Below are 24,730 nucleotides of genomic sequence, written 5' to 3' on the forward strand. Positions count from 1 at the left end.
AGATTTAGAAAATGTTGGTGGTTGAATGTATGGCAATGGTTGTAACACAAATTTGTTACAATCCACCCCACCTCACGGTATTGTTAAGCTTGCTTTTTTAGCATAATGGTTTTAAACTAGCAGGGGAATAATCCATCACATTTTGCCTGAGCAACTTCGATACAATCATAATGTAGTCATATGATTGTATCTGCACGTATAAGTACAAAATATATATAGTCTTAGTCAGAAAGTATGCCTCAAAAATCCTTTTTTTATTTTTATACCTATAGGTGTCCAAATAAAAGTGGACATTTTCAGGAAGCCTGAGATAAGCAGACACAGACAGGTCTCAGCCTCGAGGGACCGCATTCACGTGTGCTCAAGACCTATAAACGCTCAATGTTGTTTTTGGCGGCCTGTTTTAATTTTAGCTCAACACAAAGCAAAATATCCATCCTTCAAAAAGGTGTTTCTACCCTGAGGGCCTCCAGTGTCACACTACTAAAACCTTAGCGATAACAATGGCACACCATGGTTATAGATTAGTTTGCATAATGTATAGGCCAGCAATTATATGGAACACTGGAACCGTATTGATTCACTAGACGTCTTTTGCACTTTGCCCTGACATAAATCTCACTCTGGGGCGGATTTCAAAGTTACGTGTCAGCAATAGTGGCAGAAATAGTGTAGCGATTTACGGAGAGTTGGAATAGTCGCAAAAAACACGGACAACATATTTTGGTGCCATCAGAAGAAAAATGAAAAAGAAAAATATTTTTCTCGCCTTCAAAGAAAGGATATTTCTTCAACACTAAACGGAGTCATTTGTGCACCACTGAAATAACCGAGTTTTCATCGATCACGTCTCTGCAGTCAGCCTATTCTAGGTAAGATGTTCACCTGTGGACACAAAAGGCAAGAAGGAATAAACTAACAGCCTTATCATCGTTAACTAAAGGTAGCAATACAGCATGTACACACACATATATATATATATATATATATATATATATATATATATATATATATATATATATATATATATATATATATATATACATAATATATATATATATATATATATATATATATATATATACATTATATATATATATATATATATATATATATATATATATATATATATATATATATATATATATATATATATATATATATACATACATAATATATATATATATATATTATATATATATATGTGTGTGTTGAACTACGCTGAATCTTTCGACTTGCCTGCTTATTGCGTCATAACAGCACTGCTAACCCAACCAAGCATCCCCACGTTATGGGTGCAAGGTCTTGCAAGGTCCGCGTCCTCCAAAATCAATCATTAACCCTCGAGAACAATGCAGTCATGCATGGGCAGGTAACTGTCAGTACATAATTGTTTAATCAAGGTCCATGGATTGTATGATTCCGTCTTGTGACCTTGCTGCTTCTAGGCAATTCTTTGGTTCGTATCACACAAACATCTTCCATCTGGAATCCTACATCCTGGACAATGCCACCAAGAACATCATTATCTTATCTAGTGTCTTGCATTGCCTTTATTTCTCTTTAGTAGCCTATACATGCTGGTTGTGTCAACAGTATAGTGTCAGGAGGCATGTGAAAGATCTATAATAATGTTTTGTGTTTCACCTTTGCTTGCTAAAGAAGTAGTTCCGCGCTTAACCGCCTAACGCGCTGCATCTACGCAGGCCTGCCTAAACTGCCATTGGGTCCTGGGGATGAGAGGTTTCGTAGCCCCCCTGAGAGGGGATCTTACAACAATGAAGATGTGTAACTTTTTTTCCGACATTTTGCCGTTGTTGACGGGCATTATAAAATAAAATATATTATTTATAATGGGGCTGGGGCTTCAGCTCAGGCAAGCCCGTGCATTTAGGCGGCCTTGCATCTACGCGCCTAAACCAATGGTTCCCTATGCAAAAATATTTTTTCTACGCCGCGTTCAGCGTGGAAGTACTTTTGAACTTCACTGCCAGACCATAAAGGAAGGCGCTCAGGCAACCGGCTAAGCCCCGCCTACAAACTACGTCAACATTAGTTACTCATACCAGTCTTTTGCTTTTTCTCAAATCCTTCTGTTGTGTTGACATCGTTTTTAACGTTGTGTAATGCTACTGTCGCTTTTGTAGCGGAAATCGGCTTCCCTTAACGAGTATTGAAGCGCGGAGTTTGATGAAAATACAACTTTTTGCATATATTTATATTGTAGGACATTATTTTTTAGTCCGGCAAACGTCCAGAAAAGAATTCGCTTTGCGGCGCCTTCTTCTGCATGCATTAGTTTACCGTCTTCAGGGTAAGTTTTAGTGTGTTATCCAAGCCATGCATGTCTCCAACTGATTTATCCTGCTGCAATAATTGTATCGCTTTGCTGTCATGCAAAGGCTAGTAATCGATCGGAAATCTCATGTGTTTTTGCAGAAAAGCATTGGTTAAATAGATAGATTATCATTGGGATTTTAACGGAGGAATGTTGTGGCGTGCACATTCCAGCATCGGAGATAGTTGAAGTCCATCGAGGCGTAGACAGCTCGTTCCACCATGAAGTCGCTTTGATAAGACAAAAGTTGATCATATAGGTAATTCAACAACACGTGAGGTGTCTACGGTGTATAACAAAAATCGTTCAAAAAAAGTTATGTTCACAGGGGGTGAATCTTTGCAAAGTCATGCCCTCTTCGGAATACATGGCTGGGAGCGTTTCAGGTAGGCCTTATCGATTTTTGATTAGTTAAGTTTGGTCGATTTTCAGTAGGCCTAACCATGTGAAATGTTGGATGACAGGAGCGCTTGGAGTGGTTGTAGGACATCCGATGGATACAGTCAAGGTGAGAGGTCAAATTGGCCAGTTAACTATTGCATTTAAAATATGTATGTATTTTTTAATGATAAATCCAATAATTTCAATCCTAAAGTCTCATTTAATCTCCAGGTACGGCTACAGGTGCACACTCAATATAACGGTATATTCGACTGTGTGGCCAAAACATTTGCCAACGAAGGGGTAGGTAGGCTGATAACAATCAAGTAATGCTTAAACATATGTTATTGTATAAGCAGACTTTATTAATTACCGTATGTCCCGTTTGCTTTCCGAAGCTCCATGGCTTCTTCAAGGGAATGGCGTTCCCGGCTCTGACCTCTGGCCTATCCAACTCTGCCATCTTCGGTTCTTATTGCAGCGCTCTGGATTACCTCACGCGGTCGCGGCCAGGCGACCGCGTCCAGGGCAAAGACGCTCCCGCAGCGCACGTCTTCGCGGCCGGCTGTTTCTCTGGACTAGTGGGGGTAATGGAGACGCCGCAAATGTCGCTCTTCTTTACAATAACAAATCACTCAGACCAACATTTTCAACATGGAAATGTAATGTGCTTAAACAGTGTAGTGGGTGTAGGGTGCTCATCTACCAGCCGAAAGGTTCTGGGTTGGATCCCCCCCCTACATTTGAGCAAGATGCCACCCCCCCTTAGCTGGCCTTGATGACAGGTATCTGAATGAAGTGTCAGGTAGGATAAAAGCATCTGCTAAATAACTAAATATGAACGGCCATTTGCGATCGGCCGTCTGGAAGAATCTCATCCTATTCAAAAATAATGTTTCATGATGCCATATTAATCGTCATTTGGACGTTTTTATCCAAAATAACATCCCGTGACTTCAGATACCGATCAATAAGGGGCAAGCAGGGGTATGGGGGGGAGGGATCTTGCTCAAGGACACCTACAAGCTAGACTGCGGACATTGGGGATCGAACCCGTGGCTTGGGGTCGAGTAACCTTACGCCACACTACACCCTCCGACCACCAGGTGGTGATCATAGCCCCCGTGGACCTGGTGAAAGTGCGTCTGCAGGGCCAGGCCAGTGGAACGCGCTACCGAGGGCCCCTCCACTGTGTCTCCACCATACTGCGGGAGGAGGGGCCCCGCGGCCTCTATCGTGGTGCGCTGGCCCTAGCCCTGAGGGACGTCCCCTGCTACGGCCTGTACTTCCTGCCGTACGAGCTGGTGAGGCGGGCCCTCACGGAGCCAGGAACACAGTCGGGTGAGAGGCGGTGCTTCGTTTAAACTTTATTTATATGTCAAGTTCTTTTCCGTGGTGCATTGCAGAGTGCTTGGCCAGGGTAAACGTTAACATGAAGAGAACAAGAAATGACATGAGTGTAGGCCAACCTGATGTAGATTAAAACCATGAAAGATTATTTGACCATTCAAATGTCACCTGAACTGCCAAGCTGGGAGACAAACACCCATATAATGAGTCTGTATCTGAACTAATGGTTGTCTATAAATATAACATCATGGTCTTTCTGTACATGGAAACGCGAGTAGCATTGAGGAAAAACACAGTGGTGAAAATGAATACAATGAAAAGGTACATTTTGGTGTAAACTACTATAAAAGCAGTGTAGTTGTGCAGGTAAAAAATATAGAAACAATGTACAATATAACTATCCTGGTCCTACCAGACCATCGTACTTTATTTCATTTGTACAGAAGGTCTGGAACTGCTCAATTTACAAACGTTCACTCACTCTGAGGCGGGTGTCTGTAGAAGTTTTAGAATGATTGGATCTGCACAGTGCCACTCTGGATCTGCCATAACCAATCGCATAGCGTTTGGTCGTGACGTATGTCATGCGACGGGACCGGCTCCTTCACCACTAACGGAGCCAGCTGGAAAATCTAACTTTTCCCGAACCCGGTGGGGAGAAGCGCCACAACATCACGGCCACCAACAAAGCTCTGCAAAGCTTGTTCTTGCTCCGGCTTTAATTTATCGATTTTTGGCAGCGATCCCACAACAGACCGAATAGCTTCTCTCGTATCCTTCTCCATTGTCTTCCTCTGACTACAACTGAAACGGGTGCGCAACCTAGACGTCATCGTTCTCAGCCACTCCCCCTGTTCCCTGATTGGACCGCCAGAAATCTGGTTTCCATGGAACGCATTCATATTAAGCAGACCCAGACCTAGAACTGAAGTGAAATGAAAGTTGAGCGGAAGTAGGTAGGTGGGCGGTGCCAGGCTACAATATAACCATCACAGTGTTAAAACCCAAGTTAAAATGGCCGCCGCCTCGCCACCGCGTCAATGTACCAGTATCCCTGACGTCTGCTCCTCCCCTGACCGCCCTCTTCCTCGTTCTCCAGGGACCTTCGCCGTGCTGATGGCCGGGGGCACGGCGGGCGTGGTGACCTGGGCCTGTGCCACGCCCATGGACGTGGTCAAGGCCCGGCTGCAGCTGTCCGGGGCGGGGGGCCGGCACTACCGCGGGGTCGCCCACTGCATCCTGGTCAGCGCCCGGGAGGAGGGGCCCCGCGTGTTCTTCAGGGGCCTCCTGCTGAACAGCGCCCGGGCGTTCCCCGTCAACGCCATCACCTTCCTCAGCTACGAGAGCCTGGCAAGGGCCCTGCGAGGGGGCTGAGGGCCGGGACGGGGGTCCACTGGGGTACACTGCATACACTAGTCCGGGGGGGGGGGTTAGGAAACGGAGGGGCGGGACTGAGCAGAGGGTAAACAGGGGGGGGGTATCTCGTTGACCCCGCCCACTCCCAGTTGAAACGGGCCCTCCACCGCTACATCATTGTGGAGTCCACACAACAGGACCACAGCGCCTCCAGTGGTCGAAATGTACCGTCAAAACCAAACAAACAGCATCCGGGGAAAACTACCAACATTAGATGTACAATGTTGCCCTTTTCCTACAAGCTCCGTAGCTCATTGACCAAAGAGGGAGGCTGTTTCATGGCTGTTGGGTTCTTGTCGTAGCCGTTCATGCTAACGGTGTACAGGGCACGCCGTCGCCTGTTGTCTTGTGGGCTTTGTATGTCCCCTGTGGCCCAGGAGACATGACCGTCTCGAGTTTTTTTTCACTCCCATTCGTTTGTAGCATTATTTTGTAACATTAAGATTGTTGTTGGCCAAACATAGCAGCCTTTATTTTTGTGATTGCTATTTTTCCTAATCTGTATTTTTTAATGATATATACATACATGCAATTATGTATTTATAAGATGTGTATATAGCGTTTACACTTTTAACCTAATTTACGTTGTGTGTTGAACTTAGAAGCGCTTGTAATTTTACCTGTGAGCTTATCTCAATGTAACAATGCATTTCCCCCATGACACCAGCAGGGAGCGCTGTTTCACCCTCCATGCCGTTGCGATACCTGCAGCTGCTCTACACTCTTCAGTTATGTTTACAGAACGGCTAGTGCCACGCCTCCTTTTTAGTCACTCCAATATTGGTTCTGTGCTCTGATGGTCCATGGCCAAACCTGTTGCTTTGGATGTGGTACAACTTGTAATTTAATGTTAGCATTATAGAAAGCAAATCACATATCTGAGCCTAAATGTATACTGTTTTTATGTTCAAATAAGCTTGAATCTAAAACAGCCTTACAAAGCACAACTTTTTTTTTAAAGGTTTTAAAACTGTTAAAAAAAAATGTTAGCACATGTCCCATAAAAAATATCTTTAATAAAAAGTATTGGTCCAAGACATGCCTCCTGTTCAATAAGGTATTATATTCACTTAACATTGTTCAAATGTAAAATTCCAAAACAAGATTATTTCCATATGAATGTACAGTATCAACTGGGTAGCAAGACATCAAGCCTTATTGCTACATCTTATTATATTAGATTCAACGAATTCAATCAATGCCTCATCCTCATTCAATGTAGGAATGTAATTCATTCCAACTAGTGGTGTAGACACAGGACAAAAAGTGGGACTCGTATTTCAAGAAAAGAAAAAAATGGTATTGGTAAAGCATTAAAAACAAAGTGAAATCTCGCCACAAACTCAGAATGTCACAGATTCCCTCGTTGCCGGGGAAACGTGCTTAATGGATGTAGAAAATGACTCTTTTTTTCTGCGGGCCCGCCTCTGGGCGAAATTACGATCATTTTAACAAGTACGTCTGGAATGTATCGACGGAAGGGAAAAGAGGAAACCGACGGCTACCTAGAAAACATCCCTGTAGAAAAGCTGAGCACGGGCGAGAATCCCGACTATGGGACTAAAACGGAGCAGTCTTCAGAAGCTCCAGTTTCTCGCATCAATCATCGGGAACGAAGTTAAGGCTTCACCGCGACATCGCTACTCCTTCACCCCCCCCCCCCCCCCCCCCCCCCAACTAAAAAGACTGCGTGCTCGAAAGATTACAAAAGGAAAGTTATCCTGAGTGCTTTCATATCTGAGGCTCCCTGAAACGACGCAGATCGCGTCGGGTACAGCTGAACGATCATTGCACGGACCTCTCCGATCCGCCCCGGGATACGGGGCCAGACCGCTATAAGACAACCGGGTCGAGATCCTGTCTGGAAGCAACGGCCACGACATTAAAGCCATGCACAAACACATAAGCTCTCGCAAACCTACACCATAAAATAATACAAAATTAAACATCAAACTTAAAATGACCGCATATAATCAACTGGGGATCCCAAATATGCAATCGCAAATACATGTCAGAAGCAAAAAAAAAAAAAAGATCTATGACTTTGTTTTTTTAACATAGTGGACTTAAGGGAAAAAGCTTGTTTGTGCAATATATAGTGCAAAAAGAGTCATGTGACACAGCAGGTACCTGTACTGTTCAGTCAGCAACAATTGTTTACAATTGTTTTAGGAATAACAATCGAAATGGACAACTTAGTGGTTGCTAGGTTACCACACTTCCGCTAACCAGCTCCCTTGCTGCCACTCAGCCTTCCCAATTTCCATTCTTTGGGGGATATTTCAGTTGAACTGGTGGAAATGCGTGTCAAGTGAGAACCCAACTCTCCTTTAGTGTGAAATGGGGACAGAGCAAGAGAGTGCAAAGAGTCAGAGAGACAAGGAGGTGGCCAAAAGTGAGTCCTGGATCGCCTCCCCCTCCCCACCCACTTGGCATCCTAACCTCCGTCCCAGGCTACGACTGTGAGGCCTTGAAGTCCTTGGAGGCCTTGAATTCCTTGGAGGCAAGCTGACCCTGGGGGTGGCAGGTATCCCAGGCTACGACTGGGAGTCCTTGAATTCCTTGGAGGCGGGCTGGTCCTGGGGCTTCAGGTCTCCCAGGCTATGACTGGGAGGCCTTGAAGTCCTTGGAGGTCTTGAAGTCCTTGGAGGCGGGCTGGTCCTGGGGAGGCAGGTCTCCCAGGCTACGACTGGGAGGCCTTGAAGTCCTTGGAGGCCTGCTGGCCCGGGGCCGGCGGTTCTCCCCTGGAGGGCCTGTGGCTGTGGTCGTAGTGGTACTGGGGGTCCTGCTGCCGGCTGGCCATGGCCCTCAGAGCCCTCCTCTGGGCCTGGCGGGCCCGGTTGTAGAGCAGCACGCCCAGCAGCACCAGCACCGAGCCCGCCGCACCCAGCAGCGTGATGTGGTTGCTGAACACGATGATGCTGAGCCACACGGACAGGGCGTGCTTCACCGTGCTCGCCACGCTGCGCACAGGGAGAGAAGAGGGAGAAAATATTTTCAAGGTGAATAACCTTAATTACCCTGCACATGATATTGACTAATGAATAATATTTATTTCCCCAAACCACGTTGAGAACCATGTGGATAGAATGAATCAAGGCCCAACACGCAAAGCTTAGTGTCAAGTGATCAAACCTGAAACACATGCCTTCATAACTGCCTTACTGGCAGTGTGGCTACCATTGGGAGTAATATCATAAACTCTTAAAGGGGACATATCATACCACCAGGTGTGAGTGTGATCGATTTCATCACACTCACACCGGTCGGACAAGGAGTCCAGCCGGGTAGGGGGCATTTTGCGATTGCTCATTCGCGTAATCGCGCACAAAATACATTTCAAAGTGGACCACCCACCGGGAGACCTCCCGATCGTCCCGATCTCCAGCCTCTGCTGCAGAGCGTAGTAAAAAAATCGCCGGCAGAACGGCCTGGGGGTCTAACACCGTAATATATATAAACTATAACCGCATTTCACATTAATCGCAAATATCCCGCTCGGGTCTGCCTTTGTAGGCGCGTTGAGAGGAGGCGCGGGCGATTCCGCTGTCAGTGCGTGTGCAGTGTATCAGTGATATGCGGGTTGATCCAATAGGCCTATGTGGTAGTGTACCCAAGCACCATTGGCATGTATGCGCGCTTGTCTCTGTGTGCGTGTGTGAACAAGAATGACAGGGAGAAAGAGTGCTATGCGGAGATGAATGAACGGAACGATAGGCCTATTTATATTAAAAAATAAATAAAATAGAAGGCAGAATCAATTTGTGGCGCTCAGTGTTGGCTCTGTGCCACATCGCCACACATTGGTCTGGGAAACACTGATATCAAATTATTTCAACGTGGGCTAAGGCAGAAAGGCCTACATGTGCCGAAAACAGATCGCTATTTATTAATTTATTTTACTGAAGGCAGCCTGCATGACGGTGAACTAGACACGTCTTTAGCATATGGAAACTATGGAACACGTCTGCCTTTCTAGTTTCGGGATAATGTATAGAACGTCGGCCATTATCGGGAAAATAAGGCTTATTCTCGATAATGACCGGCGGCGTTCTATACATTCTATACATTATCCTGCTCATTACACGGCTACTTGCCAAAAAAAGGAACTTCACACGGTGTGTCTTTTTACAATTTATTCGTTACCAGCATTCGTAATGTTGATCAGCAGAGAAATAGTCCGTCAAAGATGTTGACGTTGCTTAGCAACCAAGGACGCTGGGGTTGATAAGTTACCGGACTTCTTGCGGAGTGTTAAGACAGACGGCAAAAAATCCACTTTCCTTGACGCCGGTCATTATGCTTAGCAATGGTGAATTATCAAAAAAATATTCACGGCTGGAAGTTTTGAAGGAACCATGCAAGTGAACGGAGCGTTCTACAGCATTGAGAAGAGCCGTGTAATAAATAACGATAGTCACATTCATCATTCGATATTCTACGTGACTCAGACTATTCGACGATTGTTGCCCATCCCTAACAGAAATACATGTTTAAACTTAGAATTAAAAAGCAATAATTGCATGACTTGATGAGCCTTGAAGCTCGAGCCGGAGTCAAGTCTGAAGTCCTTTGGGTGGAGTCGCAAGTCAAGTCTTAAGTCACCGTTACTCGAGTCCAGGACTCGAGTCCCCATCTCTGCTAAAACCACAAAAATATTGACCCAACACAAACTAAGGTGTGACCAAAATGTGTTGCAGCTGCCGAACCCAACTTGGTCCATTGTGAACACATGAACCTGTAGCTTAAAAAAGGACACGCACTAAAAGTAACAAAACCTGTTGACACCCACGAAGCAATCCCTCAGGGTCCTCGCACAAAAACAAGCAACACGGTTCACATGGTTCAGATCTGCAGGTGGTGCAGAACTGCAGCTGCTGCAGACTAGAGCAACAGGTGGTGCAGAACTGCAGCTGCTGCAGACTAGAGCAACAGGTGGTGCAGAACTGCAGCTGCTGCAGACTAGAGCTACAGGTGGTGCAGCCTGAGGGGGGGGGGGGGGGGGGGGGGGGGGTCGTACCTGAAGGTGACGGGGGAGATACGGCCCATCAGGGCGTAGGCACTGACGCTCTGCAGGTGGAACAGCACTCCGTCAAACAGCAGCAGCAGCACCACGTCCTGACTCCAGACCAAGCTCCGCCCATTCTTCCCGATCACTGGAATGTCCTGTTGGGACGAGGGGGCAGGGGGGGGGGGGGAGACGGGGGGTCGGGGCCAGGGAGGGGTGCAGCGGTGGGACCTGGTGAGCAGGTTACGGAATACACAGAGCCACGTAGCCTCTTCTGTCACCCTACACCCCCATCCCTCCCTTCACCCGTCCTGGCCAACTCCCTCCTTTCACACCATCTCTCTCTCTCTCCCTCCCTCCCTCCCTCCCTCCCTCACTCCTTCCAGCTCCATCTCCCCTTTCATTTCTGCATTCCTCTCCCCTTCCCTCCCTCCCTCCCTCCCTCCCTTTATATGTGGTTTAATCTACAGGCTATCAGTGTGGCCGGCCTTGGGATATTCAGTATATTTGGGTGTGGCTGGTGATACTACGATTTTAATCTGATAATGTAGCTCTCAAAAAGTTGCAAATCCACCTTTGAGATCCACCTAAACACACACACACACACACACACACACACACACACACACACACACACACACACACACACACACACACACACACACACACACACACACACACACACACACACACACACACACACACACACACACAATGCAGCCACATGTCTGGCTCCTACTCCTACAGTGCTCTGCTTACCAGCAGGAACACCCAGGCAGGAATGAGCATGATGACAGCTGCTGCGCTGGTGTAGAACTGCAGCTCTGGTGGGCTTGAGAGGACACACACACACACACACACACAAATACAGTCACAGACACGCACAAAAAAAAAGAAGCCCAACACAAATGCAAAACTCATTCTCGTAAAAGAAAATGTTTGATGTGCCGCAATCAAACATAGCAGCCGGGCAAAATAGCATAATCCACTATTTGGCCCTTTACAGGAGTGAAGGACGGGGAGGAAGGGAATGAGTCGATGTTCACCCTCGACAAAAGATAGCTGACAGAGGTGCAGTCAGAGGGGGCAGTAGGTGCTTTGCGTTTACCTGAATTTGTAGGTGTCACCACTGAGCAGCTTTTTGGAGAAAACATTCTGTAAACTGGTGAACAAAAGACAAAAGAGAGACGGAGAGGGATAGAGTCAACGCACGTGTGGAGAGGGAGGAAGAGTGAGTCGCTATGGGTTTGAACAAACAGAATTGAATTAGGCTTAATAACTGCCAAGTGAACCTGGAGCAACAACGCGGTCCCACATGATCTACTGGGTGTCTGCTCCTTACTGGTCAAAAGATTACCAACCATGGCAACCATAATCCTTATCAACGTCATGACTCTTGCGCTACCCTATTGCCTGACACACGCACACGCACACACGAGGGGCCGGAGAGACAGCGATGCCTTCGAGGGAGGGGCCGGAGACTCACCAGTCCATGATGTTGGTGGAGAGGGCTGCGGAGAAGCCCAGCATGTTGAAGCTGAGCTCTGTGGCCGTACACAGTGCCAGGCCGGCCATGATGGGGAACAGGGAGAGATTTACCCACAATCCTTCAGAGGGAAATAGACACACAAAGCGTGTGGTAAGCAGGAGCAGGCGCAGAAAATGTAGCCCTTTGTGTGAACGCTCCCTGCCACAAAGTAAACAACAGCATAAAGCCCCTAGGCCTTGTTTTAACACATCGTCTAAGCACTTGTATGTATGTATGTAATGTATGTATGAATGTTTGGTCTGGCGCTGGCGTGACATTGATTGCAAAATGCAGAACTGTTACACAACAGTGTCCTTTCTCCATAATAGTTTCCTTTGTCAAGTCAGGTGACATATCTGGGGCATGTTTTACGTAAACAAGCAATCAATCTGTCAGTTATTTTTGCCCTTACTGCCTGATCTTGTTCTTCTACAGGTGTTGACTCAACAAATAAAGAACAAGAGAATTCTGTCCTGAGGACTACTAGAATAATGGATGCTGTTGTAGTAATTAAGAAAGCACAACATCAGCAGACCAATGCATTTGCTCTTTTGCAGAATATAAACATTAACCCCAGGGAAATGTTAATGTTCCTGCTAAAAGTACAACTTAAATCCCACAAGAAAAATTGCAGAGGTAGAGAAAATGGGGAATTAGCCCATAGGTACATTATTTAGTGTCAGATGTCTTCCAGTGTCTCCTCTGGCGTCCTTTGATTGGCGGGTTGACCCACCTGTGTACTCCCCCAGGATGAGGCGGGACATGATGACCGTGAAAATGGGCGCTGAGCTCTTCACCGTCTCGGCGAAAGACACGGCCACGTTCTTCAGGCTGACCAGGCCCAGCACTACCGTGGTGAACCTGGAGGGGGGGGGGGGGGGGGGGCATTATCAGCCAATGGGAGGACAGAACTGTCCCTGCTTAAACGCATATCAGATTTAAGCTAACAAAACGCTTGCGTGTAATAAATAGTGCATATTACGAATACCATTTTGTTCGGGTTTGCTTATCTATAGTTCACTAGTTCACTGTTGCAATAATTTCTTCTCTGTATACAGGCCCGTCGCTATGGGCGGGCCATATGGGGCCGGGCCCGCCCCCCACAATGCTTGTGCCCGCCCACTTGAGGCACAGATCTCCACAAAAAAACCCAGAGCCTCCGAGTTGACGTCACGACAATGGCTGCCCATTTCATTGATAGACTAAAGTGAACTTGCAGCAAGCACTAAGAGGCGAACTGAACACCCATTCTAACATTAGCATTACGATAAATTATAGCTTACAATTATAAACATCAACTGCTATATACTCCTTCATGTTCAACCATCGCAAGCAGTTCTAATAACTGATTCATCTGATTCAGCAAGGTCCCTGCGGGCATCCATACTTGTTGTTGTTATGAATTCTAGTCTCACTAACAATCACATTTCCGATTTTAGGTCATATCCTACAAACGTTTCCTGAACACTCTTATTTCGGAAGAAGGGAAAGTTTACATAAAGACACCGAAGAGCTTCCGAACCTCTGAGCTGCTTTGAAGGCGGCATCAGGTTCTCAAGCGTCACATTATGCGCCAGAAAATGCTTAACGTCACGCGAACGCCTTCCGTCTGTTCACACGAACGAACCGCGCGCCATATAGAGTGGCGAAGTCACGCCTCTTCCGGTAGAGCTCATGGGACCTATGAGATCGAAAAATATGAATGGGTGTCAATGGAGAGAAAATAATTATTTTCTGGTCCCAGTCTTTATATGACCTGGATTACACATATGTTTGTGGATTGGATTGATAATTTTTCATGCAAAGAAAACTAAAAATTTTCGTGAAGAAGATTGATAATTTTAGGTTTTATTTGAGGCCGCTTTGTGAACTACAGCTCTTCGCTGCTCTCGACGCATATGATATACGTCACAACACCCGCACTTGGAACTCGGCACAGAGATGGCGATCTCTCTGGCCCACTTCACCGCTGTTTCCAAGGGGAGGATAAAAGCATCGAAAGAGGTGAAAACCATCATAAGTCGGGGCACGTGCAGAGTTTCAGTTATGCCGATGGGAAGATTGTCGGTCTTCTCCACGCCAGTCGCAGGGAGCGTGACGTCACATACGAGCCGTGTAGTCTTTCTCGTTGTGTTTTCTCTACAGCCTTTATCTGAACAATTGCACAATAAACGGTTGAACTCTTTGCATGAAAAATTATCATTTAAATCCACAAACAACATATGTGTAATCCAGGGCATATAAAGACCGGGACCAGAAAATAATTATTTTTTCTCCATTGACACCCATTCATATTTTTCGATCTCATAGGTCCCATGAGCTCTACCGGAAAGGGCGTGACTTCGCCACTCTATAGGGGGATTATTCGTTTATTGAATGAAAAAAGAAATTGCTTGACCGGTTGCCATGGTTATCTCTGTGTGGTTAATTTTCAGTTGCGGTGTTAATTAGCGATGTTTTTGGCTTACTGTTACATTAAACTGTAATCAGAAAATGCGGTTATATGCTATAGACCCTATAATATCTGTGGTATAAAGGCTGGGACGAATTTCAAATTATAAATATGTACAATTTATGATGAAAGTATAGATATATAATGGCGCTCGACAGCGTATCTATGCAGGTTTATGTAAATTACAACTTTTTTGAAAACAATGTTGTGTGCACAATGTTATTTTTCAAAACGGAGGGGGGGAAATATTAGTTTCTCTAAATACCCTGCTATGTATAAACGTGGCCTAAGGCAGGGAACAATATTGGAAATTAGTCCGGTATTGATTGGGATCGCTGAGGCCTTCATCCACCGCAGGTAACAATGTATTCCTTTGGGGCAATAGCGGACATCCACGAACGCCCTCTCCATGGCTTGTTCTTAACACAGACAGGCTCCTGTTATTGTTGAGTGTGTCTGGATGATGGATGGTTTAAGCAGCCTCACTTGGCCTGAGCCAGACTGATTGGACTCTGGGGCTGGGTGAGGCTGCCGGCACCAGTTGAGCAGGTTGAACCAGCCGTCTCACACACACACACACACACACTCAGGGAGAGTTCTCCTGCATGGAAACACCAAGTCATGTATCGCACTCTGCAAAACGTACGAAAAACCGGCTTCAACTGACTTTCTTAAAAAAGCTATGCGGTTTATCCGTCTGCTGTATTAGGTTGAAATCTTTTTCTCTAATCGTGTACTGCTTTAGTGGTATTAATAGGCCGATTATAGTTGCACATTGTTGTCGTGCAGTTAGTAGACTTAATATAATTGTAGATTCCTACCCAACTGAGCCCACTGAGCAATCAGCACTTCTATCTATAGTCTCCCTTTGTCTGAGGTCATCTCTGGGTACGCCTCCTTGCGATCCCTTGTCTTCCTGGCTCTCACTTGGATCACACCAGGAATATACCAAATAGACATGTTCTTTCTACCCCCCCTCCCTGCTATCCTTCTCTCGATTACCTGCTGTGTCTGTAACTAAACCGGAGGAATTAAATGCTGCTGTATTCGTTAAATACCAGGTCTCCGTTAATGCTCCTCTGGGATTTCCACATCCGGACGGAGACTTCCAAAGTGCCACTGTTGTTTTTACGATCTTCTTTCACTCTCTCACTCCCTTCCCCCACCCCCTACTCCCAAAGCTGGCAACCAACTCAAACTCATATTCACCAGTAAATGCTCTCCCAAAGACAGTTCTGCATCTCCTCTTCGCGTCGCGAACCACCTCTTGACTCCTTGGTTCTTGCCTCAGTGCTGGGATGGGTTCCTGACAAGCTGAATCCCTACCCTCGGTCCATCGCAGGCTGAACACTCCCCCTTTGGGCTATACCTTCATTGTTGAATGCACTTTTGTCAGTCGCTTTGGACAAAAGCTCCTGCTAGGTTGATGTACCGTTAACATGAGTTATAGCTGCAGTGTAATCGCTCAATACTGGATACATTTCCAAAGATTAGGTCCACATTAGAACCTCGGACCACAAATGATGATGAGAATGCTATATGCTACAAAAATAATTAACATATATAAACAAAATATATGTTTTCCTAAACCCTGGCATAATGGGGTCATTGATTCGCTAACATCTTCCTTCGGCCTGAAATTGATTGGCTTAAGCCTTGCTAAGGACTGGCTTTAGGAGGTCATTGATTGGCTAAAAGCTTTATAAGGCCCGGCATAAGGAGGTAATTGATTGGCTAATGACTTCCTCTGGCCTGGCATTAGGAGGTCATTGGTCCTCATTCAATAATATGTTTCAGGGTTTATCTGAGGTATGCGTGTGTATGGTTCTATGAACAAACATTTGCACAGGATAGGTCTTGTGTATTATCTATGTATTTACTTATCTGAACAACTTTAATCTTTTTCTTCTATGTTTGCTCACCGAGGCAGTGTTTACCATGCGTTACAGACGGCACAAAGGAATTTATCATAGAAGAAAATGTTGAGAATAACAGAAAAGTTATATCAGTAAAAATAATGGATTATAAATATTGTAACATAATTACAGCATAATGGCTTGTTGTTGATTTAAAAAAAAGTGTTGCTTTGTGCATTGCATTACATGTTTTTGATTGTACGATCGTCATGGATGGTTTGTGTTTTGGGCTCCTGTATGTGGATTGAATGTTTTACCTCTGGTTTAAAGGTCCGAGAGCTACTGCTCTGGAGCACCTACTGACGCTGCTAGATGTGTGTTTTTTGATCGATTTCTGAAAGGAGGACTTCCTGAGCGATTTTCCTTTAACTTACGGACAGAAGTATGATTGACTTTTGAGGAAAAATACGCAAATGCTCTAGCACGAGGCCGACTGATTGGCTAACGTCTTGCTTAGGCCCGTCAATAGTTGCTCAGTAATTGGTCGGACACTCACCTCATCAGGCCAACAAACAGCATGGTCATGACGAAGTTGGACGGATACTCGGTGCGGGTCTTGTGCTTGTAGAGGCAGCAGGGGACAAACATTTTGAGGCACCCGATGATGGTGGTGGACAGCATCTGGACAGCACCTAGGGGTACCACACAAACAGACAGACAGTTTGACCACGATTGAATGTAAATGTACACATTTTACCTGAAGGCCTTTAGAGCTAGACAAACAACACCGCCCGTTCCTTAAAGATACAGGTACCCAAAAGGCTCAGAGTTCAGTAAGACGGTGAGAGGAATCAGACCGTTTAAACCAGTTGAGATATACTGGGTATTTACAATCCGTTTTTTTATCTTGGATAATAAAACCTTGAAATAAAAGTCTCCTTGCCAATAAAACCACATCAGATAAGACTGATAATGCTTATGGTACGAGTATCCTAATATTTGATCAGGCTATGTAAGCCCGCTTCTAGGAAACACTGCTGCACATCCTTTGGTTCAAAATTAAACGGATTACTTCGGCATGGCCTACACTCTCTCTTTCACTTGTCATTTCATGACACTGTTGAGTATAACAAAAATGTTTAAAAAAATAAATAAACCAAAGTGTGAGATGTGTCGGGACACACACACACACACACACACACACACACACACACACACACACACACACACACACACACACACACACACACACACACACACACACACACACACACACACACACACACACACACACTTACCCAGCATGCTCGGCTCTCCCTCCAGAAGCGACAGAATATACTTGTTGAGAAAGAGCGTGCAGAAGCTGAAGAAGAACCACAGCACCAGGTATGACATGGAGCGCAGGTTCCAGACGCCGGACTCCGCCTCGATCACCGTGGTCTCGGTGACGGTGATCTTCAACACACTTTCACCGTGCATGCTCTCGCTGCGGGTCAGCACCACGCGCTCCCGGCTGCTCTGGAACGGGGAGAAGAGACGCAGCCACGGGCATCTGCCGCTGGTCGGACCGTTAGCAACCATGGTGCTGGTTGTTGTTCGGGCGCACCGTCCCACCGACACTTATCCAACACGACTCCTCCTGGGTGCACCGACGAAAGCGCAAGGAGTGGACCGCGGTCTCGGTCGTCAGTCCATCTTGCCCCAGGGTAGGAGTCAAGCAGGTGGTGGTGGTGGTGGTGCAAACATGGCAGCACTCTCAAACTGTTCCTCAACTGTCAGAAATCCTATATGCAGAGAAGAAGCACGCCCAAAATAAATCGTTATGACTATACACCAAATGCAGTAATAACATAACAAGCAGTGTGTGATGGGAACACTAGGCGATGGTGCACGCTAAACGTGCAGGCTATTATTAAACGTGCAATGCCACGTGTACTGTTAGGCATCAGGGTTAAATTAAAACCCAGTACAAAGGGTAGTTGGTTATCAATACAACATACACGGGATAACACAATAAGAGCCATAGTGGTTCACCGGGAGCTTCTAACATGTTTAAGTCCCTGGACCTCCGGATTGCGAGTTACACAGGGAAATACAAGACAGTCTACAATGTTTTGCATAACTTGTTGATCTTGTGAACGAACCATTACAGAACACGAACAAGCTGCATTATGACATTAGCTCATCGCGTTAGCCTCCTGGAGAGGAAACACGCACACAATAGAGGAAGCTACGGCCAAGATGTGCGGTCACGTATGTTACCGAGGTTCACTAACAACATCTGGTTTAAGTAACGCGTGGATCTCGACCTGCATCGAGGCGAAGGTTTTCACTCACCCGGGGATCGCCTCTGGGCGCACAGTGCCAGGTTTAAAAAGCCTCAGTGGAAGCTTGCACGCCTCTTGTCCAATAGTTACGTCCTCCTGTACACACTAACGTTATGGTGGGTCCGTCTCCCTTGGTTGATATTGTTCTTATGTTTAGGCTGTGTAATGTTTTCCAGTTACAATCCAGCGTGCTTCCAGTGAGGAGCGAAGTCAAACCACGGGAAGTTTGGGATCATATGAGATCAGACTGCTTTTTGTGTGTGTGGGGTGAGCATTGTCTTTGTGTGGCGGCGGCTGTTCGCTGGTGTTTGTTGTGCGGGTCAACGCCCCCTAGTGGCGGACATCAGACGGTGGCGGCCGCTAGTGTTACAATGTCACCAAATACACTGGAAGAATCAGTAGCTTCTGGCTAAATATTTACTATGGTATAATAGGCACATGGGCCCATACAAATAAACCCTTTCTACTTAAACCTCACTTTGCACCACAGCACTCGACGCATTTTCTGCAGGAAATATTTTGTAGTTTGGCATCATTATTACATGCATTATTATTTCGGCACCAGCATGAATCTATGGTAGACTGTGATCTATCATCACAGTCTACCAGAAGGACAAGTTGAATACATTGATTAATGCAATTACTTTATGTGTTTAACAAATGAACCACGATCCTTAAAACAATGTGCCTTGCACAAGCAGAGAAGTCATTTCGAATGGTGGCGGACTTGAACTACAGAGCGGGGCTGTAGAAGACACTTCAGTACACACTAGTGCACATAGGAACGACGCCTGGAAATCACAGCAACTATGAATGCGGAACTGAAACCTACGCGAATATAGACTTCGCCAAATATAAACCGAAACTAAAATATGTAGTGGGAAGATGCAGTAACAAAGCCTGCACTCTACATAACTTTTAGGGAACATGGACGAGATAAGGTAAAATAAAACACGCACCTTCTGCAACTTTTCCTACTGAACTGACATGCCTACCAGTGTGGGTCGCAACATGTGACCCTTTGGTCCGCGAAGACTCGTGAGCGACAGACCTACTGCATCGTTGGCGAAGGCGATTGATTACAAGTGGTTATGACGACATCTCTACTGTACTGTGTGGCAATACGAGTGCCGTGTAGTTGTATCATAGTAGGGCTAATTGTAGCCTAGTATACGATTAGTCTTTAAACTTTCAGATCAACGTATACATTTGTTAAATGATGTCAAACTACTTTAACACCACTGGTGTACTCTACACCAAAGAGCGTGCGAGTTTGTTGTGTTCACAGCCCCACTGTGTATGTCGGTCCTACTTCACAGACCGCTGTTGGACAACTCGCCAGCAGAGGGCGCTGATGTTCCACATCTGAACCTGAGGCCGAGGCACCAGGAGTTGATCCCGACACCATGCGGCCCGGTGAGGTCAAACACCTTCATTAAGTAGGACAATACAAAATACAAATAAAAGATTTCCTCCCCTATAGATTTAGTTTGTCTTTTAGTTGCGCAGGTTTAATTGGAATACATCCCCTACATGTTGCTTAGCCGGGGAAGTCGGACACATTACATTTAACTGCACGTACACATATAAAGACCTCGACAAATAAAGGAACGAAGCCTTTGAATCATGTAAGATCTCTTAATTAATTTAAGTCTCATCGTTACACGTTACGTACATTATACATTTACAGTTTTTGCTTTTTCCAAAGTCAACCATGTTTGTCCTCCCATCATGGCACTCTAAGACACTAAGCGTCTTAGAGTACCATATTAAGCGCAATATAAATTTAATTTATTATTATTATTATTATCATCCTCGTTTTCGTCCCCGGCTCCCTCTTCGTCCCCAGATCAAGCCCTGGGCGGAGCTGAGCCGAGCGGTGCAGCTGTACTTCTGCTTCACGCTGGCCTCCATGTGCGTGCTGCTGGGCCTCACTCTGGCCAGCTTCTGCGGACAGTACGACGCCCTCCTGGAGCAAGACTTGGGTGTCTCCCTCATCCAGCTGGTGGGAATCTGTGAGTGCCATGGCAACAACGTTTCTCATAGCAACGCATCGAAGCGCCTGTCGTCCGGATTGAACGTGTTTGGTGGAGTTGTACTCTTGTTGGGGGAATTCAGCCAGCACCTGTGATATGTAGCACCTCCTACTCTTACTGTGTGCACCACCGCTTATCATAATTACATGTGCGCTAACCTCGTTTCTTTCAGATCCCTACAGCTGATCGTCACTCAGTCCGGGGGGGGGGGGGGGGGGGGGGGGGGGGGGGGGGGGGCTTTGTATCTCACACTGGGTCGAGCAGCACTTAAAAACGTTTGCTTGTAGTTGCCCCAGTTTCAATTGTATGCAATTGCAGGTTCCTTTTCGGTAAAAAAGTAGTCCCTAGTTCATAGTTAGACGATCTCAAAAAGATTGTGTGAAAGAAGCAGGGGTTGAGAACCTGGATGTATAAATAATAACAGTGTTGAGGTTTCAATTGACCACATGGCTGCTGCAGCTTTGGTTTGAGTCGTCAAAACATGAACCGAAAACAGACTGTGTGCCGGTGGAGGTCCTTTCACGAGGGGGCTCGAGAATACAAGAAGTGAGGTCCATTGTATCTGCACATTCCTTCATCCCAGTGAGTCTCTATGGAGCGTCAAAGGTCCACATAGGACGACCCCCCCCTCACCCTAAGATCCGACGCACACGCAGCGCACCAAAGTGGCATATTTGTTGTCCATATTTGTAGTATTTGTAGTAAAACCCCCCAAAGAAGCAGTGGGCAAACGTACCGTAGTGTTTATCCGAACACTCCTAATAGTTAAGTCTTGTTTTGATGAGACAAATCAGAAACATCACTCTGGCGTCCGTGCCGACATCGTCGTGTGCTCTGGGCTTCAAGCGTTGCGATGCCGTTGGTGACGGTTGTGTTTCCTCTGTGTTTGTGTTGCTTGTGTCGACGCAGTGTTCTGCGTGTACTACGTGGTGCGGGGCGTACTGCAGGAGAACAGACAGGAGCTGTGTGCCTTCCTACTGAGCGTGCTCACTCTGGTCCTCCGCTCAGTGCTCAACTACAGCCTCCTGCCGCACCAGGAGCAGCAGCATCTAATGGTGACACACACAGACACACACACACACACAGACACACAGATACAGCCACACACACGCACACACAGACACAAACAGATACAGACAGACAGACAGACACACACACACACACACACACACACACACACACGCAGACAGAGACACACAGACACACGGATACACAGACACACAGAGACAGACACACAGACGCAGACAGAGAAACACAGACACACACACACACACACACACACACACACACACACACACACACACACACACACACACACACACACACACACACACACACACACACACACACACACACACACACCTAAACCAAGAGAACAACAGTAACTCAAATGACACACTTCCTACATCATGTGACATTCAATGGCTGAGTGCCCTGAGAGCTTAGCACTTTGGTTAGCACTAAGCTATTAGTAGGGAAACAGCCATCTTTCTCCTCGGAATCGAATAAGATGCCTTACACACTTTGGGGGGGGGGGGGGGGGGTCGATGGGGGTCCTGTATGTTTATGTAGGAGTAGTATTAGTAGTAAGAGCATATTTGCAGAAGTTCTTCTTTTTCTAAAGACACTCCAGTGAGTGTCAAATCTCCCTATTCCAAAGTAATGGAAAGACTGTGTGCCTTGGTACAGTTAGGAAGTACTGTGTGCGTACTGTATTATAAAGGTCACACTTAAAGGCCAAGCGCCCCGAAAGATACTAGGCAGAAAACACTTCTACTGAAAGAAATGGTTGTACACTGATGATGCAAATCCATGATGTCACGTGACACGTGAAGCAGACTGTCTGTGTTCCTAATGCTCTGCCGTGATTAATCGTCTCTTGTTCTGCCGGGATTTCCGAACACTAACAGTACAGATTGAACAACATTACACAAAAACAAATCAATGTAGGCGGTTCAACGCAGATGTTTAAAGGGTCCCTGTGTCACACCACCAGGTGTGAGTGTGATTGCCCTTCCCTGTGCCTTGGTGACATCACGAGGGGGCGTGTCCACTTCCATCTGTCATACATCAAGGTGGAGCCTCCCACTGGTGATGTCACTAAAACACAGGAAAAAGCCGGTTTTCAAACGGCTTGTAATGGCTGATCACACTCACACTTGGAGAGGTATAATAGGGGCCCTTTAACGTGTCGACACATGTCCCCAGGTGAGGTTTGTGTGCATACTGTGTGTGGGCGTGGTCCACGTCGTCTGCACCTGCCTCCTCATCGGCGCGGCTGATAGGATGGCCTTTCGCGTGGGCGGGGCCTTGGAGAGCGTCCAAGAGCGGTACTTCCTGCTAAACCTGTGCTTCTCCATGGTGACCTTTGACCTGCAAGCTCAGGTGAGATCCTGGAGTGACAACATATACGGAATACAAAAGAGAGAATTATTGCAGTGACTTTGACTGTTTAAGATTAACTTCGAAATGTATAACACCTTATTAACATATATGTGTATTCCAATACAGTTGGCTTATATTTACAACAATTAAACCGAACAACACATTTTGAAAAAGGCTTGCAGTTGTATACACATAGATTCTAATGAATAACTACTAGTCGTGAAAATGTGTTCCCACGACTCCAGCTGTGCTTGTGTATCTTGATGAAATCGGGGAGCGAAGCCACGAACCTCAGGGACAGCATTCTGATCGGCTGCGCCCTCTTCTGGTCATGTCTCACTACTGCAGTCGGCGTGGTTGCTGTGAGCCGTACTTTCACTTGCTTTCACTTACTTTGACTGACAGTTGAAACTGCAACAGTTTTTTCCTGTTATCTTTAGCTAAATGTCTTTATGGTTACTAATTTAAATTTTATTGGGCTGTTAATGTTATATACGAATACTGTTAAAAATATGATTATTCTGACCAGAAATCACAAAAATAAATGTAAATGGTTATAGGCCATTTATAAGTTCTCCATCAGTTAATGTTAATGTACAATTGTTGGGTTCTAAACTGTTATCTTTTAGACTTTTTCTGTGAAATGTAATTATGATTATTTTCTTCCCGCTCCCTAGCTTTTGAAAGAAGCCAGAGTCTTGGTTTTGGTATTCCTCCTCCTGAACATTCCAGAAGTGGCCTTTTTCATCTATCTCATGTTCACGGTGAGGGTCCGACGCAAAATAGTTACCAATAGTAATTATTGGTAAAATAAAAAAATGTCAGCAATAGATTCTGATTAAGTTTTCCTATTGCCGTTCTCATTTCTGTCTGTCTGTCTGTCTGTCTGTCTGTCTGTCTGTCTGTCTGTCTGTCTGTCTGTCTGTCTGTCTGTCTGTGTGTCTGTGTGTCTGTGTGTGTGTGTGTGTAGGTCATCAGCAGGTGGCTGGCAGACAGCGACGGCCCCCACACGCTGGAGGCTGCCAGCGTGGTGGGGGCCCTGCTCTCCGTGGGGATCAAGATGGCGCTCCTGGGGGCCCTCGGCCGTCTGGACAAGCACTTCCGTCAGGGCCTGAGGCCTGGGGAGCCTGGAGCTGCCGGCTGAAGCATTAGTTACAAATATACATATTTTTTCCATCATTTTCCTATTAAGTACATATCTATATATACACCTGTATCTATATATCTATCTATATATATATAATAATAATAAATTGTATTTATAATGCACTTTATATTCAAGAATCTCAAAGTGCTTCAGAGAAAAAAAAAAAAAAAAAACTATTAAAAGGGGAACCTCAAAGAAAGATTAGCTAAATGCCCTTTTAAAGAGATGGGTTTTGAGGTTCCGTTTAAAAAGTAATATAAACATGTATATATATTTGATATACATGTGCACTTTTGTGGCTAATATATTGCCTAACGTTTTTCTTCCCTGGACTTCCGCCTACTGAAGTTTCCGAGGTTCAAGGAGATGGTCGCTAGATAGCCCCGGTGTTTAAACCAACCAACCTGTACTATGTCCGGTCACTGCCCTGCGCCGTCCACTACGCACTCAGACAAGCCACTCTGTGCTCTCCGGTTTGCCTTGTGTGTCGGCTGTTACTACTGACG

General features: G+C 45.8%; 3 protein-coding genes across 7 annotated transcripts; 2 read left to right on the forward strand and 1 right to left on the reverse strand.

The window, feature by feature from the left end:
* Positions 1 to 639: 639 nt before the first annotated feature.
* On the forward strand, positions 640 to 7,141 carry slc25a45 (solute carrier family 25 member 45). 4 transcript variants are annotated; one of them, XM_030356243.1, is made up of 7 exons: positions 640 to 872; positions 2,667 to 2,724; positions 2,803 to 2,846; positions 2,951 to 3,022; positions 3,118 to 3,306; positions 3,826 to 4,060; positions 5,169 to 7,141. In XM_030356243.1, exons 2-7 carry the CDS (start codon positions 2,688 to 2,690, stop codon positions 5,441 to 5,443), a joined length of 852 nt encoding a protein of 283 aa, XP_030212103.1. In that variant the 5' UTR covers positions 640 to 872; positions 2,667 to 2,687; the 3' UTR covers positions 5,444 to 7,141. The 4 variants fall into 4 exon arrangements, with proteins under 4 accessions (XP_030212103.1, XP_030212122.1, XP_030212113.1 ...); XM_030356253.1 differs by lacking the exon at positions 640 to 872 and adding an exon at positions 2,008 to 2,314 and having other exon boundaries at positions 2,655 to 2,724; XM_030356235.1 differs by lacking the exon at positions 640 to 872 and adding an exon at positions 2,013 to 2,314.
* Positions 6,482 to 19,753, reverse strand: LOC115543708 (solute carrier family 35 member E2A). Of its 2 annotated transcripts, none has more exons than XM_030356209.1 (9): positions 19,616 to 19,753; positions 17,628 to 18,113; positions 16,886 to 17,021; positions 12,755 to 12,882; positions 11,980 to 12,100; positions 11,602 to 11,655; positions 11,253 to 11,325; positions 10,506 to 10,651; positions 6,482 to 8,448 (listed from the first exon to the last, which is right to left on the reverse strand). In XM_030356209.1, exons 2-9 carry the CDS (start codon positions 17,908 to 17,910, stop codon positions 8,169 to 8,171), a joined length of 1,221 nt encoding a protein of 406 aa, XP_030212069.1. In that variant the 5' UTR covers positions 17,911 to 18,113; positions 19,616 to 19,753; the 3' UTR covers positions 6,482 to 8,168. The 2 variants fall into 2 exon arrangements, with proteins under 2 accessions (XP_030212069.1, XP_030212061.1); XM_030356201.1 differs by lacking the exon at positions 19,616 to 19,753 and adding an exon at positions 18,667 to 19,237.
* LOC115543720 (uncharacterized) lies at positions 19,284 to 24,340 on the forward strand. Its single transcript, XM_030356221.1, has 8 exons — positions 19,284 to 19,597; positions 19,976 to 20,072; positions 20,506 to 20,671; positions 21,602 to 21,747; positions 22,901 to 23,077; positions 23,323 to 23,439; positions 23,755 to 23,841; positions 24,048 to 24,340. Exons 1-8 carry the CDS (start codon positions 19,584 to 19,586, stop codon positions 24,219 to 24,221), a joined length of 978 nt encoding a protein of 325 aa, XP_030212081.1. The 5' UTR covers positions 19,284 to 19,583; the 3' UTR covers positions 24,222 to 24,340.
* The last annotated feature ends 390 nt before the right edge of the window (positions 24,341 to 24,730 follow it).

The sequence above is a fragment of the Gadus morhua genome, chromosome 1 (assembly GCF_902167405.1).
Source record: "Gadus morhua chromosome 1, gadMor3.0, whole genome shotgun sequence".
Taxonomy (NCBI): Eukaryota; Metazoa; Chordata; class Actinopteri; order Gadiformes; family Gadidae; genus Gadus; species Gadus morhua.

Coding starts and splice junctions, on each gene's coding strand:
- slc25a45 (XM_030356243.1), top strand. CDS start 2,688: ATGCCCTCTTCGGAATACATGGCTGGGAGCGTTTCAG. Junction 3,307..3,825: donor GTTTCTCTGGACTAGTGGGG/GTAATGGAGACG, acceptor TCCGACCACCAG/GTGGTGATCATAGCCCCCGT. Junction 4,061..5,168: donor GGAGCCAGGAACACAGTCGG/GTGAGAGGCGGT, acceptor CTCGTTCTCCAG/GGACCTTCGCCGTGCTGATG.
- LOC115543708 (XM_030356209.1), bottom strand. CDS start 17,910: ATGGTTGCTAACGGTCCGACCAGCGGCAGATGCCCGTGGCTGCGTCTC. Junction 11,326..11,601: donor GGTGACACCTACAAATTCAG/GTAAACGCAAAG, acceptor TGTCCTCTCAAG/CCCACCAGAGCTGCAGTTCT. Junction 8,449..10,505: donor ATCTCCCCCGTCACCTTCAG/GTACGACCCCCC, acceptor CCCTGTGCGCAG/CGTGGCGAGCACGGTGAAGC.
- LOC115543720 (XM_030356221.1), top strand. Junction 20,672..21,601: donor CATCCAGCTGGTGGGAATCT/GTGAGTGCCATG, acceptor GTGTCGACGCAG/TGTTCTGCGTGTACTACGTG. Junction 23,078..23,322: donor CCTTTGACCTGCAAGCTCAG/GTGAGATCCTGG, acceptor CCACGACTCCAG/CTGTGCTTGTGTATCTTGAT.